The sequence below is a fragment of the Sphaeramia orbicularis genome, chromosome 1 (genome assembly GCF_902148855.1).
Source record: "Sphaeramia orbicularis chromosome 1, fSphaOr1.1, whole genome shotgun sequence".
NCBI lineage: Eukaryota > Metazoa > Chordata > Actinopteri > Kurtiformes > Apogonidae > Sphaeramia > Sphaeramia orbicularis.
The window spans coordinates 51,224,554-51,245,563 of NC_043957.1; the positions used below are offsets into that span (position 1 = coordinate 51,224,554).

General features: G+C 38.5%; 1 protein-coding gene across 9 annotated transcripts in view; it reads right to left on the reverse strand.

The window, feature by feature from the left end:
• Nucleotides 1-21,010, reverse strand: part of lrba (LPS-responsive vesicle trafficking, beach and anchor containing) — a 300,517-nt gene that overhangs the window by 26,399 nt on the left and 253,108 nt on the right. For all 9 annotated transcript variants that reach the window (XM_030140902.1, XM_030140903.1, XM_030140920.1 and 6 more), the window contains 2 exons: nucleotides 14,444-14,611; nucleotides 1,678-1,767 (listed from right to left, as the gene is read on the reverse strand). In XM_030140902.1, the coding sequence (XP_029996762.1) occupies nucleotides 1,678-1,767; nucleotides 14,444-14,611 (258 nt within the window). The remainder of the gene's footprint in view (nucleotides 1-1,677; nucleotides 1,768-14,443; nucleotides 14,612-21,010) is intronic.

The window sequence follows — 21,010 nt, forward strand, 5'->3', positions numbered from 1 at the left end:
ATATTTTTTGAAATAAAAAAAAAAAAAAAACAACCTGTGGTGCCTAAAGGGCTAATAATATAGGCCTACTTATTGATATTATGTACTATAGTAGAATCATGAACTATTATCACATGTTTGTAAAGACTAAATTTCAGCTTGTAGAGCATTACCAATGCATCTATTGAGTTTAACTCATGTAACTATTGTCACTCTCAAATCTTTACTAAGCTTTTTATTTTATTATGCATTTAACAGTTACAGGTACAGTGCTTTTCTGCAGGACATGGCTCCTGCAGTGATAAATAAATAGTGCCTGCGATCAAACCAGTTTTAACAACTTACTGTGCTTCGTAGGCAACAGTACTTATTAACACATTATCCCCTTTTAACAGCTCCCCCATCTGGAATCTGGAGTACCACAAATCAAAGTTGATGAAATGTGCATAAAAATTACAAATAAATACAATGTTGTAGTGGAAAAGGACAAAAACACACCACAATATGCCATCACTAAGCATCTTATTAGGACATACGAGGACCGTATTACCTGTTAACTAATGGTTATTACTAGGAGCTTAATAAATGTGTTCCTTTTCTTGGATGTCACACATCTTCCTTCAAATAGACAGGAGCTTATATAAAGCCATTTACAGCGTGTTTGTACTAAGCTGCTCTAACAGCGAGCCATTTTCCTCTTTGCGTGTAAAGAAGAGGAACATCAGTGTTTAACATCAAGAACAGACCTGAGTAAATCCGGTGTGTCTGACAGCGAACCAGACGCACTGACAGTATCATTACCACCAGCATGGGCAGATGCCGACACTCTGACAACACACTCACATGAGCGAGTACGGGGAGAAAGTTGAGCGCACGAACATGTTAAAGCAAAGAGAACAGTGTGTTCTGAAGGAAAATGAAGGCGTGGGGAGGGTCAAGAATTTGTTTGAATAATGCCGGCGTCTGCATGTTATCTTTGAAAACTATATGTGTAGTAAAAATAAAAACATTTCATAGGAATTGGCCCGTAGTGAGGCGGATTCAAAGGGCCGGTCTGAGTTTGTGTCTGTGTGTGCATGTGTGTGCTGGGTGGTGGTCTACAGCCAGCTGTCAGCGCCACAGGGACACCACACTAATAGGGACTCATGGGGCCTTGGTCCATCACAAGCAGGCACTGACTGCACTGCTTGGCCCTTAAAAGCTGTCACTTCAGGACTGCTGTTCATTGCTCTCCTTCACTGATCTCCTGTGCTTCCAGCTCAGGTGGAAAATTTGGCTCGGTACCAGGTTTCCAACACAAAGTCCTGCAACCCCCTCTTTTTTTTTTTTACTAAACACACATGCACCCAAACGCTTGTGATCTCTCCCTTCCACACACACCTCTCTAATGACGAGAGAGGAGATGCTTTCAAACCCAAGATTTTATTTTCCCACAATTGTCAAATGAGGAAGAAAAGACAGGAGGTAAATGAAAAATGGAAATAACGAGCTCAAATTAGGAAAAAGACTTATGTGAAGCCGAGCAGTGTGCCAACATGAGGGCAGAGTTGAAATCAAAGACAGCATTAAAGAGGCTGCACAGAGGACGACGTGTAGCTCAGCTGGCGACTGACCCAGAAGAGTAACTTTAGACAGGAGGATTACCCGTGTGACTTTCTAAGATTATCTGGATGCACGATTGTCTGTACAACGACTCACCACTTGCATGGCTGAGCTTCTGGGTGGGTGTGGCTCGATGAGCAACTGGCAGGGGGTCTGTCCAAAACTCCTAATTTGAGACTCCACAGCCTGAGGAGGCAAAAAGAGAGAGAGAGGGAAAAAAAATTATAAAGACTGGAAACAATAAAGGAGATGAAAACACGGGCTAGTAAATGCATAGTTATCGAAATAGTAACAAAAGACACAGAAAATGTTGTGAAGCAGTGAGGGATCATGGGAGTGGCTGTTTGCATCACCATTCCTGATGAATCAATACCTGTTTTAATACATTACTTCACCGTTCAGAGAGATATTTAGTGACATTACATTCATATTATCCATTCATTCTACCCCAACAACCACATGTAATGTAATTGAGTTATAAATGCTTACTTACCAATAGATGAGTCAAATTATCAAATGTAAGGTAGCCATTAACATAACATTAGTTTTTCCTTCTTCCCACTCCTTTACGAGTGTAGATGAATGATTGTGTGCATGTATTCTGTAAATGCTCGAAACAAACGACTGAATGAATATTGGTGTATGTATGTATGTATTAGCTTGGTGGCCTGAGTAAGGCACCAGTTACACATAACAATGAACTATATATATATATATATATATATATATATATATATATATATATATATATATATATATATATAGTACACACGCAATACATTGGTACTCTTCTGCACTGAAATGTTAAAAAGGCAAAATATTTAAAAAAAAAAAAATGCAATGAGGCTGAAATATTGTTGGATTGTTAGGCATGGGAGTTGTTTTTCTATAAAGGGGACATGGCGTCATGGACAGACAACCAATGAGACAAGTCATCACACTGAATAACATTATGCATTACTGCGTTACTGGAAACATTTGACGTAATTACACAAGTCAACAAAATATATAACATGGGTGTAGTTGTTTTCAGATACTTAATGTGGAAATTTAAAGGGTTGAACACCAATTAGATGTTGTGATAACTCAGTATATAAATGTATATCCTCCTGAGAACCAGAAAAGTGAAAATTGTAGGTCATTTTACATTAAACAATTGTCTTCATTGGAAACTGCGTAATGCAACAGTTCTTTTCAGATACATTTTTTCAAATTATTTTTATTTATTTATTTATTTATGGAATGTCCTTTGCAATGGACAATATTTTTTGAGTAAAACTGTCAAACTTTTGTCCCCTTCAGAGGACAAAAATGCATTGCTGGGTCTCAGGAGGATATACAAATGAAGAGTAATCTAAATGGAAATGAAAACCTATACCATGTCCACACATAGTACTATTGTGTCTGAGCAAAAAGAAAACAAACAGGTCGGGATACTGCATGCACATATAATGTACACACTCATAAATGTAAACATCCTTTTTCACTATCTGATGGTGTCTCTCTCTCACCCTCTCTACCCACAGCGATTTATCCTCCCTGACTGCACATAGAATTAAAGAGGAGTGCTGGGACGGACAGGCGAGCGGGCGGTCGAGTGGCTGGTTAGGCGGTGTTAATGAAGAGGCATAGGACCATAAATGTCAGAGCAGACGCCGGCCCAGTGGCCTCTGGACATCATCACAGAGCTGAGTGTCAGGCCCACTAACATGAAACACACCCACAACACATGTGGATGAACGGCACCGCGGCAGTGTGTGAATGCATCATCACTTTATCACTCAGGACTGCAAGTAATGCTAATTTGTATTGTATTTGTTCCATTTTCACTGGATGGACTGCTCTTGTTACCCCGCCCCCCAAAGGGGAAGCAAGGGGTATTGTTTTCGGTTTGATTTGTTCTGTTTGTTTCTTTGTTAACACTCTAGCAGCAAAACTATTGGTTGAATTCATACCAAATTGGGTTGACAGATTGCCAGGGACCCAGAATAGACGTCATTACATTTTGAGAAAAGTAGGTCAAAGTTCAAATTTTTTTTAATGAATTTTTAAAATCTTTGTTTTTTCATTTATAGTGGCTGAAATTTGTTTATGCTGTCTGTCTGTGTGCTGACATCAACATACAACATACCCACAGACATGATGACATCATCTGGATCGATGCCAAAATAAGCTACAATACATGCAAGGGGCGGGGTTTGTTGTGCCTGGTACCACTTGTTATACACGAACTTGATATTGTGTATATTTCTCATACTTAAACGTGCACATAGTTAGTGATCAATTCCAACTCTATATTTTTATTGACAGTTTGGTCATAGATGTGGTTGTATTTTTCCAATCATATTATTGTCGATATACATATTTTAATTTGTGTGATTTTTTTCCTTTTTTTTAAGTTTATCGCTCCTTTGTTTTTTGTGTAGCGTATGTTGGGACCCTCTCACAAATGAGATGGTACATCTACAGAGGTGATTCCTAATAAGTTAAACCAAATAAACATACATTTTTTTTCTAATCATACTTTGTTTAACTCGCATATAAAACCATTTAAAATACACAGTGAATGCAACTACAAAAAGAGCATTTGCAGTTAATTCTGTACTGATCAGTTAATGTAGGAATTGACTAGAAATGGGCATTTTAATCACTGATGAAGCTGAATAATAAAGCTGACTGGTCGATTATCATGACACCATCTTTAACACATACCCTCTGACGAAACAGGAATGAGAAAAGTGACCAACCAAGGAGTAAGTGAACTCCATGTATATTCTTTTCAGAAGACTTTATTCACTAAACAGTGTCACAAACATTAATTCCACATCTATATGACGTATAACAAATCTCCTGTCATCCCCACCCTAAATCGCCCTACCATTTTGACTGATCAACTAATCAATAATTGGCCCCCCTTAAAATGAATAATTGTGTTATGTGTTATTATTATTATCATCATCTGGCATCCACATTGATTCGCTTTCTATTTCAATTAGCTGCACTGAATAAACAAACAATAACAAAAAACACACAAAAAGCTACAGAAATGTGCACATTATCATGTTACTAAATACCTCAATAGACACAAAATACATTACAAATTCACTAAATACAACTACATACGATAAGTCATTGTATCTAAATACCAACCATATATCAAATACATAATATATGATTTCTAAAAAGAGACAGACAGAGAAAAAAATGGCCAGAGCAAAATTATGACAGATCCGTCAGTATGTTGGTGTGCACTGTGACCGACTGTGTGGGAGTGACAGCTTGTGTGTGTGTGTGTGTGTACGCTCAGAAGTTTGAGTCTGACTTGGCGACGCCTGTGAGAGTGAGCTCATGGTTGAGGCTTGCATATGGTATTTCCATGAGAAAAAGGGAAATTGGGGAAGTTCGAATGCTCATGCACACTGTCTGAAACTAACCAGAGACCAGAGAGGCGTAGAGAAGGAGCCGTTTTAACTGTCCATTACACGGTTTCATCAATTTCTTTACTGCCAAGAAAATCTACAGAGGATTTTTAAGTGAACAAAGACGCAGGACACAAAGATCATATCCATCTCTCTCTCCACACTGTGTACACTCAGCATTTTCTACAGTCTAGATGATCTCTCCTCACCTGTCTAGTTTTGCACTCTGCCTAACCATGATTGATCCTTCTGCCATCGGAAAAGACTTTTATGCTCAAACTCTACTATAGTGTGTAATGGTCCCATTTGAAAGATCCAAACAACACAAAAGATCATTACAGACATGCTGTGTGATCAGTGTAGACTTGAGTAGTTTCAATATGACACAATATAAAGCAGGAAAGATTAATGTCTGTATTTATTCTCATGATTTATGAGTGAAATTAGCCAAAACACTGTATTAAAGGAATATAGGTATAGGCGTATGTTGCATTGTATCATATATAGTATACAGGGTATTAACACTAAATCTTCATATTTTTAGTAACACCAAGCAGACATACTGAAAGAAAGAATTCTCTTGACAATAAGACTCACTGGAGTAACAACTTCCTGGGAAGTTACAGCGACTACAATTCTGTGCATTTTGGCATTTCCACTTCATGTCATCACAGGTATCAAGTTCTGTGAATATGATGCAAACAAGTAGTGCCAGGCACAACAAACCCGACCCCCCGCACATATTGTAGCGTTTTTTGACATCGATCCAGCTGATATCCTCATGCCTATGCGTGTACTGATGTCAGTATATCAATTGCCTCTATATACTGTATGTGCCAACTTTGAAGTAAATTGAAACAAAATGGATGTTTTTATAGACACTTGAAATTCCACCCATTAGAAGTAAATGGAGAGAGGGTTTTTAAAAATTAATTAAAAATTTGAACTTTGACCTACTTTTCCCAAAATGTAATGACATCTGTTCTAGGTCACTGGCAATCTGTAAACCCAATCTGGTATGAATTCAACAAATAGTTTTGCCGTTAAAGTGTTAACAAACAAACCAAACCGAAAACATTACCCCTTGCCTCCCCTTGGGGGGGCGGGGTAAAAATACCTACACCTATTCTTGTTTTTTTTGTTCTTCAGTTACTCTGACATTGTTAAATATTATGGATGACTGCCCTGGAATTTATCAAGTATTTTAGATTTGCTATATTTTATTATCATCACTATTGTGGGCAAAAAATCTTTGTATGATCATGAGTTACTCTGTGATTCATACCCCTACTGATTGGTTCAAGGAATGATGTTTTTACCATTATGCCACACTGATACTGTTAACAAAAAAATGTAATTGCATGTGTGGTGGCATACAAATTAGATTTTTTTTTTTTCTCTGCATCTAACCTCTCCAAAGCAGTTTATCTCAGTTTAGTATTTTACCCTCTGTATTGTTCTGTGAAGACATATCTAGGGTGTCCCCTGCCTGTGGATGTTGGTACCGGAGTTTGGCTCCAGTACACCTAAGATTAAGTGGTTCAGAAAATGAATGGATGGATGACGGACTGAATATTCTGAATATATTTCCTACATTTAATTTACTGACCATGCAGTTGTTCACAAAAGCTCTGAATAAATTCAAAGGTTATTATATCATGACTGAAAAAACTCAAGCAAAAGTGACTTTTTCAACCCAATATATCATTAAGTGAGTGCAAAAGCAACTGTCTACAACCACTGTCATTTGTCAAACTACATGGGTTTTATTGGCCAGTCACTGCTACAGAATATAACAGTGTTTCCATGTTCACTACGGAGCCTCTGAACGTCCAAATGGGTCATATCTGATGCCAGTGAAGCTGAATATGAAGCTGCATTTATGGGATTTGTTCTAATGTATTGATAGGATTAGTAATTTATAAATCTATTAAACATTTAAGATTAGTACATGCTTTCAGTTGCCAGCAGCTGTTTGAGTCTTTGAGGGTTAAAGACACTATTGCATTAAAAATAATAATCTAAACAACTACAATACCTGAACGCTGCTCATGTCAGACACATTTTCCATCTAATTCACAGTTAGTCTGTTTAGTGAGAGGCCAATATTCAAGGTCAAAGTGGCCTTCCCCCTGCCCTGCCTTCACAGCAGAGTATTTTGCTTAAGCTAATGTGGGGAAGAGACTCCTCAAAGCCACTCAACCTATCTTCATTAAGTTCAGCTCTGACATTTATGAGGCTGTGGAACATTGGAAAGTGGCTGAGTCTAGGTCAGCATGTCCTATCCCTATATGCCAATGCAATGCTCAGGTGATTATATGAGGGGCCATCCACAAGGCCAATCTCTTTTGGGGGCGCTGGCCCATGTCTGATGAGGGTTTTCTATATTCTATACATTTAAATGGCTACGACACCCTCTTGGCTCAGGCATCCTCAGCTTGCTGTTTGATTTACTTAGCTATTTGACAAGACAGATTTCCATGTAAAACACAGCACTGATCATGCAAATCCGTCCAACAACACTCTCTCTATAAACAGAATAAGACTATGAATATATAGAGTACAAAACCTAGTGGTCTTGTTTTATGACAAGAAAAATACTGTAACACAGGGGTTCCAAACCTTTATTTTTCATTTAAGCTCTAGTACGGGTACTCTTTTCAAATTCACCAAATACAGGCTAAACTTTAAACTAATTTATTCAACATTATGTACATATGTGTCTATTGTTTGAATATTTTTTCTTAACACAGACTATTATACTACTATTTTTTCAGCAGTTTAGTCAAAAACTTTGCTATTTATCATATTATTTGTTGGCTTAACACTTTGACGGATATATTAGTTTAGTCATCTTTAGCATTTATCTTCACTTTTACTTGTAATTCCACATGTCTCATGCCTTGCTTAACTTGAGTTTTTGTACATTTGCTGGAGACCAGCATAATATTAATTTATAACCAAGCTGGTTGTGTTTCCTTCTCAACAAATGCATATGGATGTACTTTTTTAAAATCTCCATTATAAAAATTCCCTGCAATGCAATGATTAGGGTTGCAATGGTTGAGAAACACTGCTGTAACACTTACTCTGTCTCGTTGGATATATGTCTATATGCTTAAAATTTAGGGGAAAAAAGGTAGTTAAGGTCCAAGAATACAGTCCAGAAAAAATAAACCTGTGAACCTCATGTTTGGTGACTGACTGGCTATGTGTCAAAGCAGGTTCACTCGCGTGGGTATATTTCCCCGTCTTCTGCCGAATTACGCAAACGCTGTACAATTCAGACGAGCTCTGTGTTTTGTCGTTGGTGTGAGGGGTGGTGGGATTTTCCATAATCACATGTGAAAGAGGGGAAGCCCTGTACACCGATGAGAAGGCAACACAGGGTGTGTTTCTCTTTATACAGGGAGAGGCAACACAGATGTGAATGCATGCCATGCACAAGAGTGCACACAAATACAAATAAAGCATCTGCACAAATACACAGTTCACTTAGAAATGGGGGGGGTTGACTTGTGGCAGACGCAGGACAGGAAGTAATCATGGTTTTGAAAAACACAGCAGTGGTCTCCACAGCATTCCCTAATCTGTGCTGAGATATTCCAAACTCTCCCCCAGAACAGAAATGTACACATAAACATTCAACCGTGTGCATTTATACTGATGAGCACACATAAATATACAACAGTATACACATGCCAATGAATGCGTGTATACATACACATGTATGTACAAACATATCAAGGTATGATCCATTCAAATCTCTGGAATGTGTGTGCGTATATTTGTATGTGTGTGCGGTTGGATTGGAGCCACTGGGGCTCGGTGGCTGCCAAACATTGCAGGAATACAGAATCAGCCAACCGAGAACACAGAACTCTCTACACAAGCCCACTACTACCTTTTCCGACCCAAACACACACATATGCATACACACATCTGTGACCCATCCCCCTGACAATGAACAGCCCCGGGGCTTGTCCTAATGCAGCCTGGCCTGGCCCAGACCACAGCTCAGACTGAAACAGTTGTCACTCAGTAATGGCAGACTCTGGGGACACTTTCAGACCCAAAGCCCTTCAGTCTCAAAGCTTCTGCAGCCCTCAGCCGCCCCCGGAGCCCCAGACCTGGTCCTGACAAGGCCCAGGCCTGGAACTCTGTTTCCACCTTCTGCACAGACAGGGCATGCTTCCTTCCGCACAAACACAGTTGAATGAGAGCTTTGGCTTAGCTCGCAGGGATAACACTACTTTGGTTTATTTAACTAATTAAAGTGCTCAGACTGAGGGTGTTTTCAAAGGTGAAAGTTAGCAGATTGGACTCACCATCAGAGGGAGGGGAAAACAACATGCTCTCCTTTTTTCACCTCATGGGAGCAGATTGTGCTGCTTTCTTATTACGTATATCAAATATTCTGAGATAATTTGTAACTTGAATTTGACTCAAATATTACATTTATTTACACTGACGTATAAAACATATTTTGGTAATAAATAGTTTTAAGGTACTTCTAGTGTGTGTTATTTGTCCCTATTTTGGTGTCTGTCTCACAGATAAATTGGATTTTAATGATAGATGGTAAAGTTTTATTTTAAGGTCTGTTAATAAGAATTAGGTTACACAGTAGATAATAAGGCAAAGATGTTTAACATGTGTTAGGAGGACTATAGGCAAAAAACAATACAAATGTTTATGATGCTATTGATAACACTTAACACTTCAGCCTTAGTCTTACTAACATAATGTTCACACACAATTCATCAGGACTTATTAAGGGCTTATTATCTATTAATGAAACTTTATTACAGGGATATCAATCTAAAGTATTAGTGTAATAATTCAACTGTGACACAGATTCTTTGGTACGAACAAGCAAACAAAACAACTGAGATCTGTTGCGTCACATCCAAGTGACAAATAAGCATACAAACCTTTCAATGTAATGTATGTGCCATCACAGAAATGTAACAATAGAGACATGGAATCATCTTTGATTTGTTATGTATATTAACCTAAAAGACTTTTAAAATCTCTCCTCTCAGAAATATCCAGTAATACATGGTATTATTTCAAACTACTGTGAAATAGACCATGTGCTCAGTACTGCAGCGATGACGTCATGCTCAGTGTAAGATATCTGTGTTCAGGCTGGAGGTGTTGCATTACTAACATGCACCTGCCTCTGATAGCGACCTGCATGTTCATGGTTTTATCAACCCCATGGTCACAGGAACCACTTGTGTTGTGGAGTTCCAGTGATTCAATTTAATCGTTAGGCAGAAGAATGGGTAATGGGCTTTGGCTGATAGTAGAAAATGAACGGTGCACACTGGTAATGAACCTGCATGTGTGTGTATGTGTGTGTGTGTGTGTGTGTTTGTGCTTGTGTGTAGCTAAAGGCCAGAACACATCTGGATGGGAATTAGGGTGAATGAGGTGATAAATCAAGATCTACCCCAGGTGCTTGTGATGCTCCAGTCACTGAGCATGAAGGGCAGCAGAACAGCAGAGGCAAAGGGCTGTTCGGCCCACTGATATACTCTGAACTCATCTCCATTTAGATTTAAATGTCACAAAGATCTAAGGTTAAAGAATGGTTCCACTTATTACAACTTGGGTCTTATTTTTGCAAGTGCTGCCCTTCCTTTCTATTGGTAATATCAATACTGCATTTGCCATCTTTGTTGCTAAAATCTGACAAAAAATAACATTAGACGATATACTATACCCATAAAGACCCAGTGCTACTTTGATGACAGTTCCCAAATGATTATTTCTCAATATTTAACATTTCTTCACTGATTTATCACCATTTATTGTACTATTATCTTTTTTGCTTTGCGTTTTTTCTGTGAAAATCAGGTATTTTCCTTTATTTAATTTACTGATCATGGAGATGCTCATAAAAACTCTGATGAAAGTTGAGGGTTATTATATCAAAAACAGAGTAAACTGAAGTAAGTGTCTTTTTCAGCCCAGTCTCTCATTAACTGAACATAAACCCAGTGTCTCCATCCACTGTCATTGATTCAACTCCATGGGTTTTACTGGTGAATCAATGTTGTAGAAGATGACGGTGTTTCCATGTTCACTACGGAACCTCTGAACGTCCAAACAGATCATATCTGATGACCATGAAAAGATGAATAACTGTATTTTGCACCAATTATTTACATGAATTGATAGGATTAATGGATCAACACGAATTAGACAGTTTAAATCAGTAGATGGTTTAGGTCACCAGTGGATGTTTGGGTCTTTATAGGTTAAAGGTGGGGTAGGAGATCTTGGAAAAACAGTTTGAGCAAGCTACATTTTGAAAATCCACAATTCAAAAGTCCAAACCCTTTTCTTCAGACATCCCCCCAAAGCCACGCCTCCAGAGTACTGGGACGTGCAATGCTTGCTCTCGAGGGTTCACGAGCGCTGCACAATTTGCCCAGCTCTGGCTCCGGCTCCGGCTCCTGCCCTGGCTCTGGCTCGTGGATCCATGTGTACCTCATTCAGTCTCCTCCAACACCCCCACTCTTACAGAACAGCCCCAATTCATACCTGTATGGCTAATGTTACATTTCCTAGGGATTTATGTTAGTGACAAAACAGTTTGCATGTGAACTCTCCATCCTAATATAGCTAATATAGCCAAGCTTTGGCTTTGGCTTTGTTTCCGGTACAGTTGCTCCAAGACTCTGAGAACACATGATTCATGCACAAAGAAGGGTATACCCAGAGGGGGGAGGGACACATGGCAGTTTAGTTTGATAGACATATCACCATTCAATCATTTCAATTTGGCGCTTAAAATGATTGGATGGTGTTTTTTCAATCCTGTCCGTTCCACAGGTGACTACATTTTTTCATTTTTGTGTTAGAGCATTTAATTAATTGGTTGTAATCGGAGTGTGAAGAGGATTTTCAACTATAATAAAAAATGCTCCAGGAAAACATCTCCCACCCCACCTTTAAGTTCTATGTTATGCTGTATGCTTATAATCTGTTACATTGCCTATTGTTGTTTCTCCTCCTAAGATTTCATTATTTTGTTCTCAAATCTAAGCAATTACTTTGATGAACATAATTTCAACAAAATCAATAGAACTAAACAAATCCTCCATAAGGGCCTTCGGCTATATTGTAACATGAATAAAATTAGGGCATGTGCCACTTGCACCAGATCTACACATCAAAAGTGCTGATGGGTGCAGGGTCAGTTGGAATGCTGCTCACTCGCTGCTGTTTTGTTTTTCAGTTGGCTGTGGGCAGGCGAGCTCTGCTTTTGTTTTGTGTATACGGATGCTTTCGGGCAAACAAGTGTAGCTTACGTGTGCAGCAGTTCGAAGTGGGGGGAATGAATAATGAATGAAAAGCCAAGGAGGAGGCTTTAAGGCATTAAAGTGGAACACTTGGCGGAGTGCTTTGAGAGGTATCACACGGAGGAAAGGCTTTGCTCAGCAGTACCTGCCAGTAGATTGTTAGCATGCTGTGCAACCACCATCCAATTTAACATGGCTAATGGCATCAAGAATCTCCTTGAAATACAGATGCAGTGAGTGGACAGATGCTTTTATATTATAGTCAAATTAAGGATCCATTCGAGAGCGCTGCTATTCATGTCTACTTACTGTAATATGGTATTTTCTCCTTACTCAGCATAATCTACCATGGGAGTTAAATAGCAAAACAGTAAGTATATAAATGTGCACTGAAAAAAAAAAGACTGAAAAAAAAAAAAAAAAAGACTGAAAAAAACAGAAGGTGGCATCGCCAGTGTGATATCAGCCATTGGCCTCTGAGCTGCTATTTTAAAGCCTTGAATGTAAAATGTGGGCATTAACAATGTTATTTGAAGCCAAATGTGATCATGAGGGGGATGATCAGTGACACTAACATAATGACTAATTTACAGAAAATAGGGACGATACTGTTAACTAAACCCACCAAGTAATTTCAGCTATTTATTGATTGTTAACATATAGTGATATCCCAATCTAGATTTTTTTGCTTCCAATATGATCCTTTTTTTTTTTTAGGATTAGTTTTGCCGATACTGCTCCGATACCGACTTTTTACAATCAAATTTTGATTTAAATTTGGAGTCATTATTTGTCGGTTATGTTATTATTTAACATGAGATTTCGGCTGAATGCGGAACCTGAACTAAAACAAGTATGACACCTTTGACTCTTAATAACTAGTATAATTTTTGCACTTTCCAAATTCATACTGTGGGACAAATTAGAACCTTTGGCAGGCCGGTTTTGGCCCATGGGCCGTATGTTTGCCACGGCTATAGCAGGTCTATGGACAGGTCCGTCCATATGGGGGTGCGTTCTGCGCCGTACGTTAGTGATGCACACATGAGCAGGTTATTCCTGGGTCGGGTTGGGGTGGGTCAAAAGAATGTCAGCTTATTTGCGGGACAGGTTGGGTCGGGTGAAATAATTCCTCTAAGCCTCCCGCTGTTATACAGCTAATTTTCCTTTTCCCTACCCTCGGAAAGTTTAATTAGAGGGAGCAGGATGTGTGTTTCCCCCTCTCCCCCAGAACTGGGTCTGGATTGGCCTGATCTTATGACTAAATCTGATCCGATCTTCTAAAAAATGTCAGATCAGCAGCCGATACCAATCTGTAGATCAGATCGGGACATCTCTATTAACATATACAGTTGTGTTAATAACAGAAAAGTGATATTTGCATCAAAAATGCTAACATTGCTAATATGCTGGGTATTGGCAAACTACATGACACACTTGCATATGTGTATTTCTATAATACTTTCTTGTAACTTCCTCCCCACATGAACAGTAGAGGCATCTGTTATGATCTATATTCTATAAATCTATATTATAAAAGCCAAGTGGCCTCTGTGTGTGCGTGTGTGTGTGTCTCGGGATTCACATAAAATCCGAAAAGAGCTGACTGCTGTAGTTTGGCATACTTACATATTTTTGATCAAGGAAGACAATAGTGAAAAGGGCCAGCTGATAGGACCAGTATTTTGGGAGATATTAGTAATTTTGGAATACAATAGTCTTAAAATCATGTTGCTATAGCCAGAACGCTTTGGCAGTGACTGCTGGACAAATGCAGTACAGCATGCACGAATACACAACAGCAGAAAAACTACCACATCTGGATGCGGAGTCAACACACTAGTTAGATATAATTTAATAAACAGAGACTGATTCAGCAGGTAAACCAGCTGTCAATCACACTTGTAAATGAAGTGGCACATGTCAGGCACTCTCCGGTTAAAACCTTAATATTATTCAAACAAATAAGATAACATTTTATACCCACATAACAGTTGTCATGAATGGGAAATTAGTCCAAATCATGTGGAGCAACTCCCTTTTTGAACCAGACTGAAGTGGCTCCAGAGGTTTCTGTTAAAGGTATGAGTGCCCGGTGTCATGTACTGTATTGTGTCGAAGCCTCACCTCTCTGAGCATGGGGTCGCTAATGGAGCTGAGGTTGACTGCGCCCTCATAAGTCAGATAATAGAAAACATTGAGGGCTCTGGTTGCTTCGGGTCCCTGCTGCTTGTAGCCAAAGATCAGATCAATCCACTGGTGGAGCTGGCAGGACACAAACTCGCTCTCTAAAGCCTGTAAACACAGAAGAGCACAGAAGATGATGAGTACCCTGAATGTCAACACACGCACAACATAGAATAACCAAATACCAGTCCCCAAACATGTTCTTCAACCCATTATTGAACAGCAATTTTCACTAATGCCCCTCACAGATACAATCCTCAGAGAAAACAGAATTCGCTGCTAATTGCTCCTGTGACAGAACCTGCCAATGATTTTCATAATGACCAAAAAGCCAAGTATTTCCATATCTGATCATAATGGAGCATCAAAACATCAGAGAGCTCTTGTAGTTCATTAGGGAGTCATTTTTGCTTCTGTCTTTGTTCTTCTTTCACCTGGTTGTGAGCGGGGAAGAGCACCATGTTGCTCTTCTGCAGACGTCTCAGCATTACCATAACGTTGAGATACATGCAGTTTTCTCTCCTCATTAGCCGGCAAAGGAGGGAAAAACATTTATGGTTTCCTCATAAAAACAGGCAATTGTGTTAATTTGTGTAAAGCTGTCGCCTCACAAAAGCCCTCTAAACACAACCAAATTAGAATGAGGCAGCCCTTGATTGTCATTGCTGCCTTGTGTCACATTAATTTGTGACAAAACATTAGCCTGTGCTACACTTAAATGGCAATTTATATCATTTAAATTTTTACTGCAGAGACCAGCGCATCCCTCACTTAAATGTGACTTTGTGACAGCTCATTCTGCATCTAATTCCTTCCCTCTCGCCTAATTACAACTTTCAATCAGGGACAAAAGAACACTTAAGCTGGTGTATCGCAGTGTATTATTTATTGTCAAAATTTGAACTTTAATTTTAAAATGCTGTCGAATTTGGCTTCATTCTCAGCATTTTGACTTTATTCTCAAAATGCAAAAGGATATTACCCTTTTTTTAATAAACATCTGGAATTAATACTGATTATCCTACTTCGTTTTAACTTAGTTCTATTACTCACAACATTTAGAGTTAATTGTTAACGGATTAACTGAAGTTTGTATTGTTATCATTTTTATTCTGGCACTAATGCTCAAACGTATTGTTAACTAGAAAGAGACTTTTTTTTTCCCTTTTTACCAAGCTCAATTATATAATACATCTAATATTTGAGCACACTGTTTTTAAATGAATAAACATTTGAATTTTAAATCCAAATTCATCAGAGTATGCTGCATTTATTACACTTAATACATATATTTGTACTCGACACAGATGAAAGTACTGTGCTATTAATTAGCAAAATAAATGTGTCTATTTTATTTTTGTGCATTAGTTTAAACAATGGGTTAAACTGTGGGGTAAAGATGAAAGAGGAAAACATTCTTAAGTATTGAGATAAAACAGAAAACCACCACGGTCTAAGACAGCCTAGACTCTATGTCTATCTTTCTTTCTGACATGAGTATATTCACAGAATATTGCTGCCTTTAAAGAGTTCTGTCACAGGGCAATCTTTTATATTAATGTTAGGTTATAAGGCAGAGAAGCCCTCTTTATTCCAACTCATTTTAATAGTAGGCATGGTGGAGTTCAGTCGTGTGTGTCTGTGTGCGGCAGTGAGAGAGATCAGTTCATTATGCGTTTGGATTGACCTTTGACGGGTCCCTGCTCCTCTGTTTCTAAAACTAAGGCTGGGCCTGATGGGCATTTAATGTGCACTGCAATCTACTGTCAATCAGCATGGGGAAACAAAGAGCAGCCATGTTATTGCAGCTCCATCTCCAGAGGCCCGCCTTTATGGAAATCACTCACATGTACCATTTGGAGGCAGAAACAGAGACAAAATAAGAGTGTGTGTGCACATGTGTATATTGTTGGGAATGCATATATTTATTTGTATATATTTATAACAGACTCAGCACTACTCTGTGACTTAAGTCTAGGTTGTGAGAACTTAACCTCAGTGGACTAGATCTCAAAGATTTAAAAACAGTCAGTTTATGATAGAAATACAGTGGGCTTCATTTATCAGTTTAACAGTTTTCATGATAAGTGAATCTAATCTGTCTGTCTTTATCAATCAGTCAATTAACTGTGTGATTAACCTTTACCATGATGATGTCCACACTGTAGAAACCCTGTATTCTTGTCCTTTTTTTCTTCTTGTGAACAGATTAACACCTGGTAAGTATTTTCTACTGATAGAGAGCTGTTCACAATCAAACTAAACCGTAATGATTAAAAACATGTATTAGATGACACTGTGAAGCAGCGCGGGAGAACTTGTATTCACAGTACATTTACATACATAAGACAAAATGGGTCAAACTGGATAAAATTGCAGATTTCTCTGAATTTGAAAAGTGACTGAATTGTTTGTCATAAAAAAAGTACACAGTCCTAACAGAGGCAGACTTTAGAAATACTACATATTATACCTTCAAATCTCAAAGATATTCTGTTTAGAATGAATTAAAACCAGGAAAAGCAGTCCATACTCACATATGAATTACTCAAATTATAGTGTCGGGCTTCTGAACAGTCAAACAGTTCACAAAACTGTGGCTCAAAGAGTGTTCAACTAATTAATCGTTTGATCTAAATCATCTAACCTCTAATCCTGACACCGTCTTGACCAAACATCACATTAACAACACTTCAGAGTGAATATATGAATCTCAAACAGCTCCCAGGATCACACACTGCATGTAAATACACTGAGTTAATCTTATTTATACCAGTAACAGTTGCAACAAAAGCATCAAATTTGAGCTTGTTATTGAACTGCATGTTACATTTTTTTTTTTTTTTTTAGAAATTCAGTATGTCCTGTACCACTGGCCCATTAACAAAGTCACATGTGAGCAGGTGTGGAGATGTCTCTTCATGTAGTGCACCTCTATGGAAATAGTGGAGCAGAAGGTTGGGGCAGATAGCAGATTCCTGAGGTGGGATCTGGTGCCACTTCAGGAGAACCAGGCTGGATTATTGATGGGCCAATTAGCAGCCAGTGTGTGTGCCATCCACATCCACAGGGGACTCTCTGATAATTAATGAATAATTTAGCATGCCTTTATGTAAATGCTGATAGGGGGTAGAAGTCACTGGAATCCCACATATCTATTGTTATGGATTTGACAAAGTATACCTTTGAAGCGTAGGGGGTCCCTTTGTTGTGTTCTGTGACTTGTTTCCAACAGCAACAATAATTGAGAATATTCTCTGATGTGGAAACATGTAATCAGTTACTTTAATCAGTTTTGTTTCACTTCACAATCAATGAGTTGAAATGCACAACATTATTTTTATTTTGAGTTTTCTGCTTTTATTGCCTGCCACTATGAAGGGCCATGGAGTGAATTTTCCACAAAACATTTTAGAGTCTCAGATTACTATAATTCTTTCCTTTTTAAAACATCTGTAGCTGGAACAGAAAGTTAAAGGCAAACATATACATGTCAGAATGTATGCTGAAGTCCTCCTCTTTAAAACAAGATACACTTCAGTCTAGACTTACAAGACATGCTGTTATTGTTTTCATACATCAGACCTGGATATCAAGTAATTGCAATTAACCAGCTGGTGGACATACAACCAGATGTACACAACCTAAGGAACTAAACCAAAAAGCTTTGAGCTCAACTCTAGGACTAGCCTAACCTGGGGTACACACATAAGGATTTTCTAAATCTGAAGAGATTTTTTATGTCACAGACCCCACAGATGAAGATTAAAAAAACAGGCATTGAACAGTTTTGACCCTACTGTGTGTAGTGTGCTCCAATAATCTCAACACACCACACACACAATGATTCTGTCCCACCACAGATCTAGAATCTAGTCTTCCAAGCCAGAATTCTCGCGTGATCAAATGTGATGAAATAAAAACGAAGAAGAAACATAGCAACAACCGGAAAACACAACACATAACAAGGAAGAGGACATATGAGAGGAGGGAATGATGGTGTTCTTGGGACTATTTTTGATGGAAAAGTCACACATTTTTGAGGTCCACCAAACTTTATGTTTCAGGTCGGCCATGCTTGTTTTTATTTACGCCTGCTTCCTTGTTCCTTAATCAGCTCACTTCTTGATTGGCTACATTCTGTTCACGTCACAATTCATGAAGTCATGACTCAGGAGTCGTCGGCTTTCCCGACACACGAAGATTTTTGGTTGTAAATATTGAACAAGTTTAAAATTGATGATTGTCGGCCATTCAACCGTTTCCGCGTCGTGTTTCATCCATATAATATCATATGGTTGTGCTGCTGCTGCTAGGCGACTGCAAGAACCTCCCCTTCCCACAACGCACATCGTGACAAAATTCCGAAGATGCCCAAGTTACCTCCCAGCTCTGTAAACACATTGTTTGTTTATGGTGGATGAAACTTCGAAATTGTTCACCATGAGGGAACAGATTAGGTGAGTAATCACAGAAAGACTTACAGATTCGTGATACTTAGGCTATGACTGGGGTTTTACAGATTTGATAAAAAATTGGTGACGAAAGTCTCCCGCAGCTGTAAGCACTGATAGGAAGTTATATATGGACTTTGATTTGGTACCATGATGTATGACCTTGAGTGACCTTGATGGGTCAAATTCAAGGTCCCCAGTGTCTACATTTCAACAATCTTCTCTGAAACTACTGGTCTGATTCATTTCAATTTTTTTAATGCATCTTCCTTGGGACAATGTCTACAAAACTTGTTCACGGTTCTGAGAAATTTCAATTTTTAAATTTTAGATGAATTTTTGAATAATTAAACAATTGCCTTTACCTATAACAAGCCATATTTTGATGGTTTATAACATGGAAATTGTTAGAGATATCAATCTAGTTACTACTGAGCACTGACAGGATGTCATATATGGACTTTAATTTAATTTGTTGAGTTCTCCTCCAGTGAAAGTACCACCCACTTCTATTGGCAGACTGATCTCCTACATCAAGACCATAGAACATCAGCAGAACATGAGCTACAAGGTCCTATTTTTCATAAATATGCTAGCCTAGCTTGACGGAGGTACTCTCCTAGAATAGAGGTGAATATTTCTATTGCGCAGTAGCACTACGTTTTGCTATATGGAAGACCCACAACCTGTGAGTGTCAACAACACCCTGAAAATAGCAAGTTTTGACAAAGACACACTTCTGTTTAGGAGTTGTTTTGTTTTGTAGGAATTTAGTCATATTTAATACCACATGCTTCCTAATATGCACATGTTCCATCAGAATTACTTCTCTCCAGACACTATTTTACAAATGCACTTGTGCAGCATCCTACACTTAGTTCTGCACAAGAACTAGCTAACAACCCAAATAACCTTTCCTCCTATGCCCGAATGATAATGGAAGGTGCTAGAGCTATCTATAGCACTGGTATAGCATTAAGAATGTGTGGGGTTCTGAAGAAGCAAGATTTTAGTATAGCAGACCTAGCAAGCAATTAGTTAAGGGAGTATGTGTTACTTTTTAGCTTTTATAGGGTACCTTTAGTGATCATTTTTCTGTCTGCTTCAGCTCTGCAGGAGTCATACTGGACCTATCAGTGCTGTTTCTGTGCTTCTCTGCGGCTTGTGGTTTAGGTTTATGGTCTGGATTGAGCTGGATTTCACTTCGTCCTTAACGAGGTGACAGTGAACGCTTTCCTCCTTCCCTCACTGGCCCTAAAAAACCCTTTTAAGGACTTATGGAGAGCTGTCTGTAAGGATGTTAAAATGTCACTTAACAAATCAATCCACTCATTTGCATGCCAGCGGTGATGCGTGTGTATGTGCGTGTGTGTCACTGACGGTGTGGGTGTGTAATCAAACGCACATGTTTGCAGAGTCTTGTCAGCGGCAGACTGTTTTCTTATGTATCGATTACGGATGAATAAAGCAAACACTTGTCAGGTTTGTATATACTAAAAAGACTGTTTAAGAACAAGCTGATCAAAACATCCTGAAAACCACACTCAGTATGCGCGGCGGAGAAAAAATCTACTGGTTGATGTGAGAAAAAAAAAAAAAAAAAATGACACTATCGAGGCCTTTGCTCGCCATGGCATGAATATTTTATAAACCTAACATCTCCCTCTATGTTTGGGCCTCTTACCCACACGCAAACATCACTTTAGAACATATCTTCAAATGCTTCCCAAAGTTCAGATTTTTCAAAAGTAGTTTATTTGTGTGGGTGAATAAAATTAAGCTTCCAGCGCAAATAGGCAACACTTCCATTTGTGTATGCTCACTGTTGTCTGTCCACACACATTTAATCACATGTTGATTTGAATGCATCTTTGGTCATGTGTCAGAAACAGATGCCATATAACTATAAATGAATAAATCTAAATAATATTTTTGCTTTACTGACTAGACAATAACATCACTATGCATACACAGAATTTCTCTTTTATTTGATGTATTACTGGGGTAAACTTTATTGCCACCTGCAAGCTTGCTTCCAAATTTGCAGTAACTT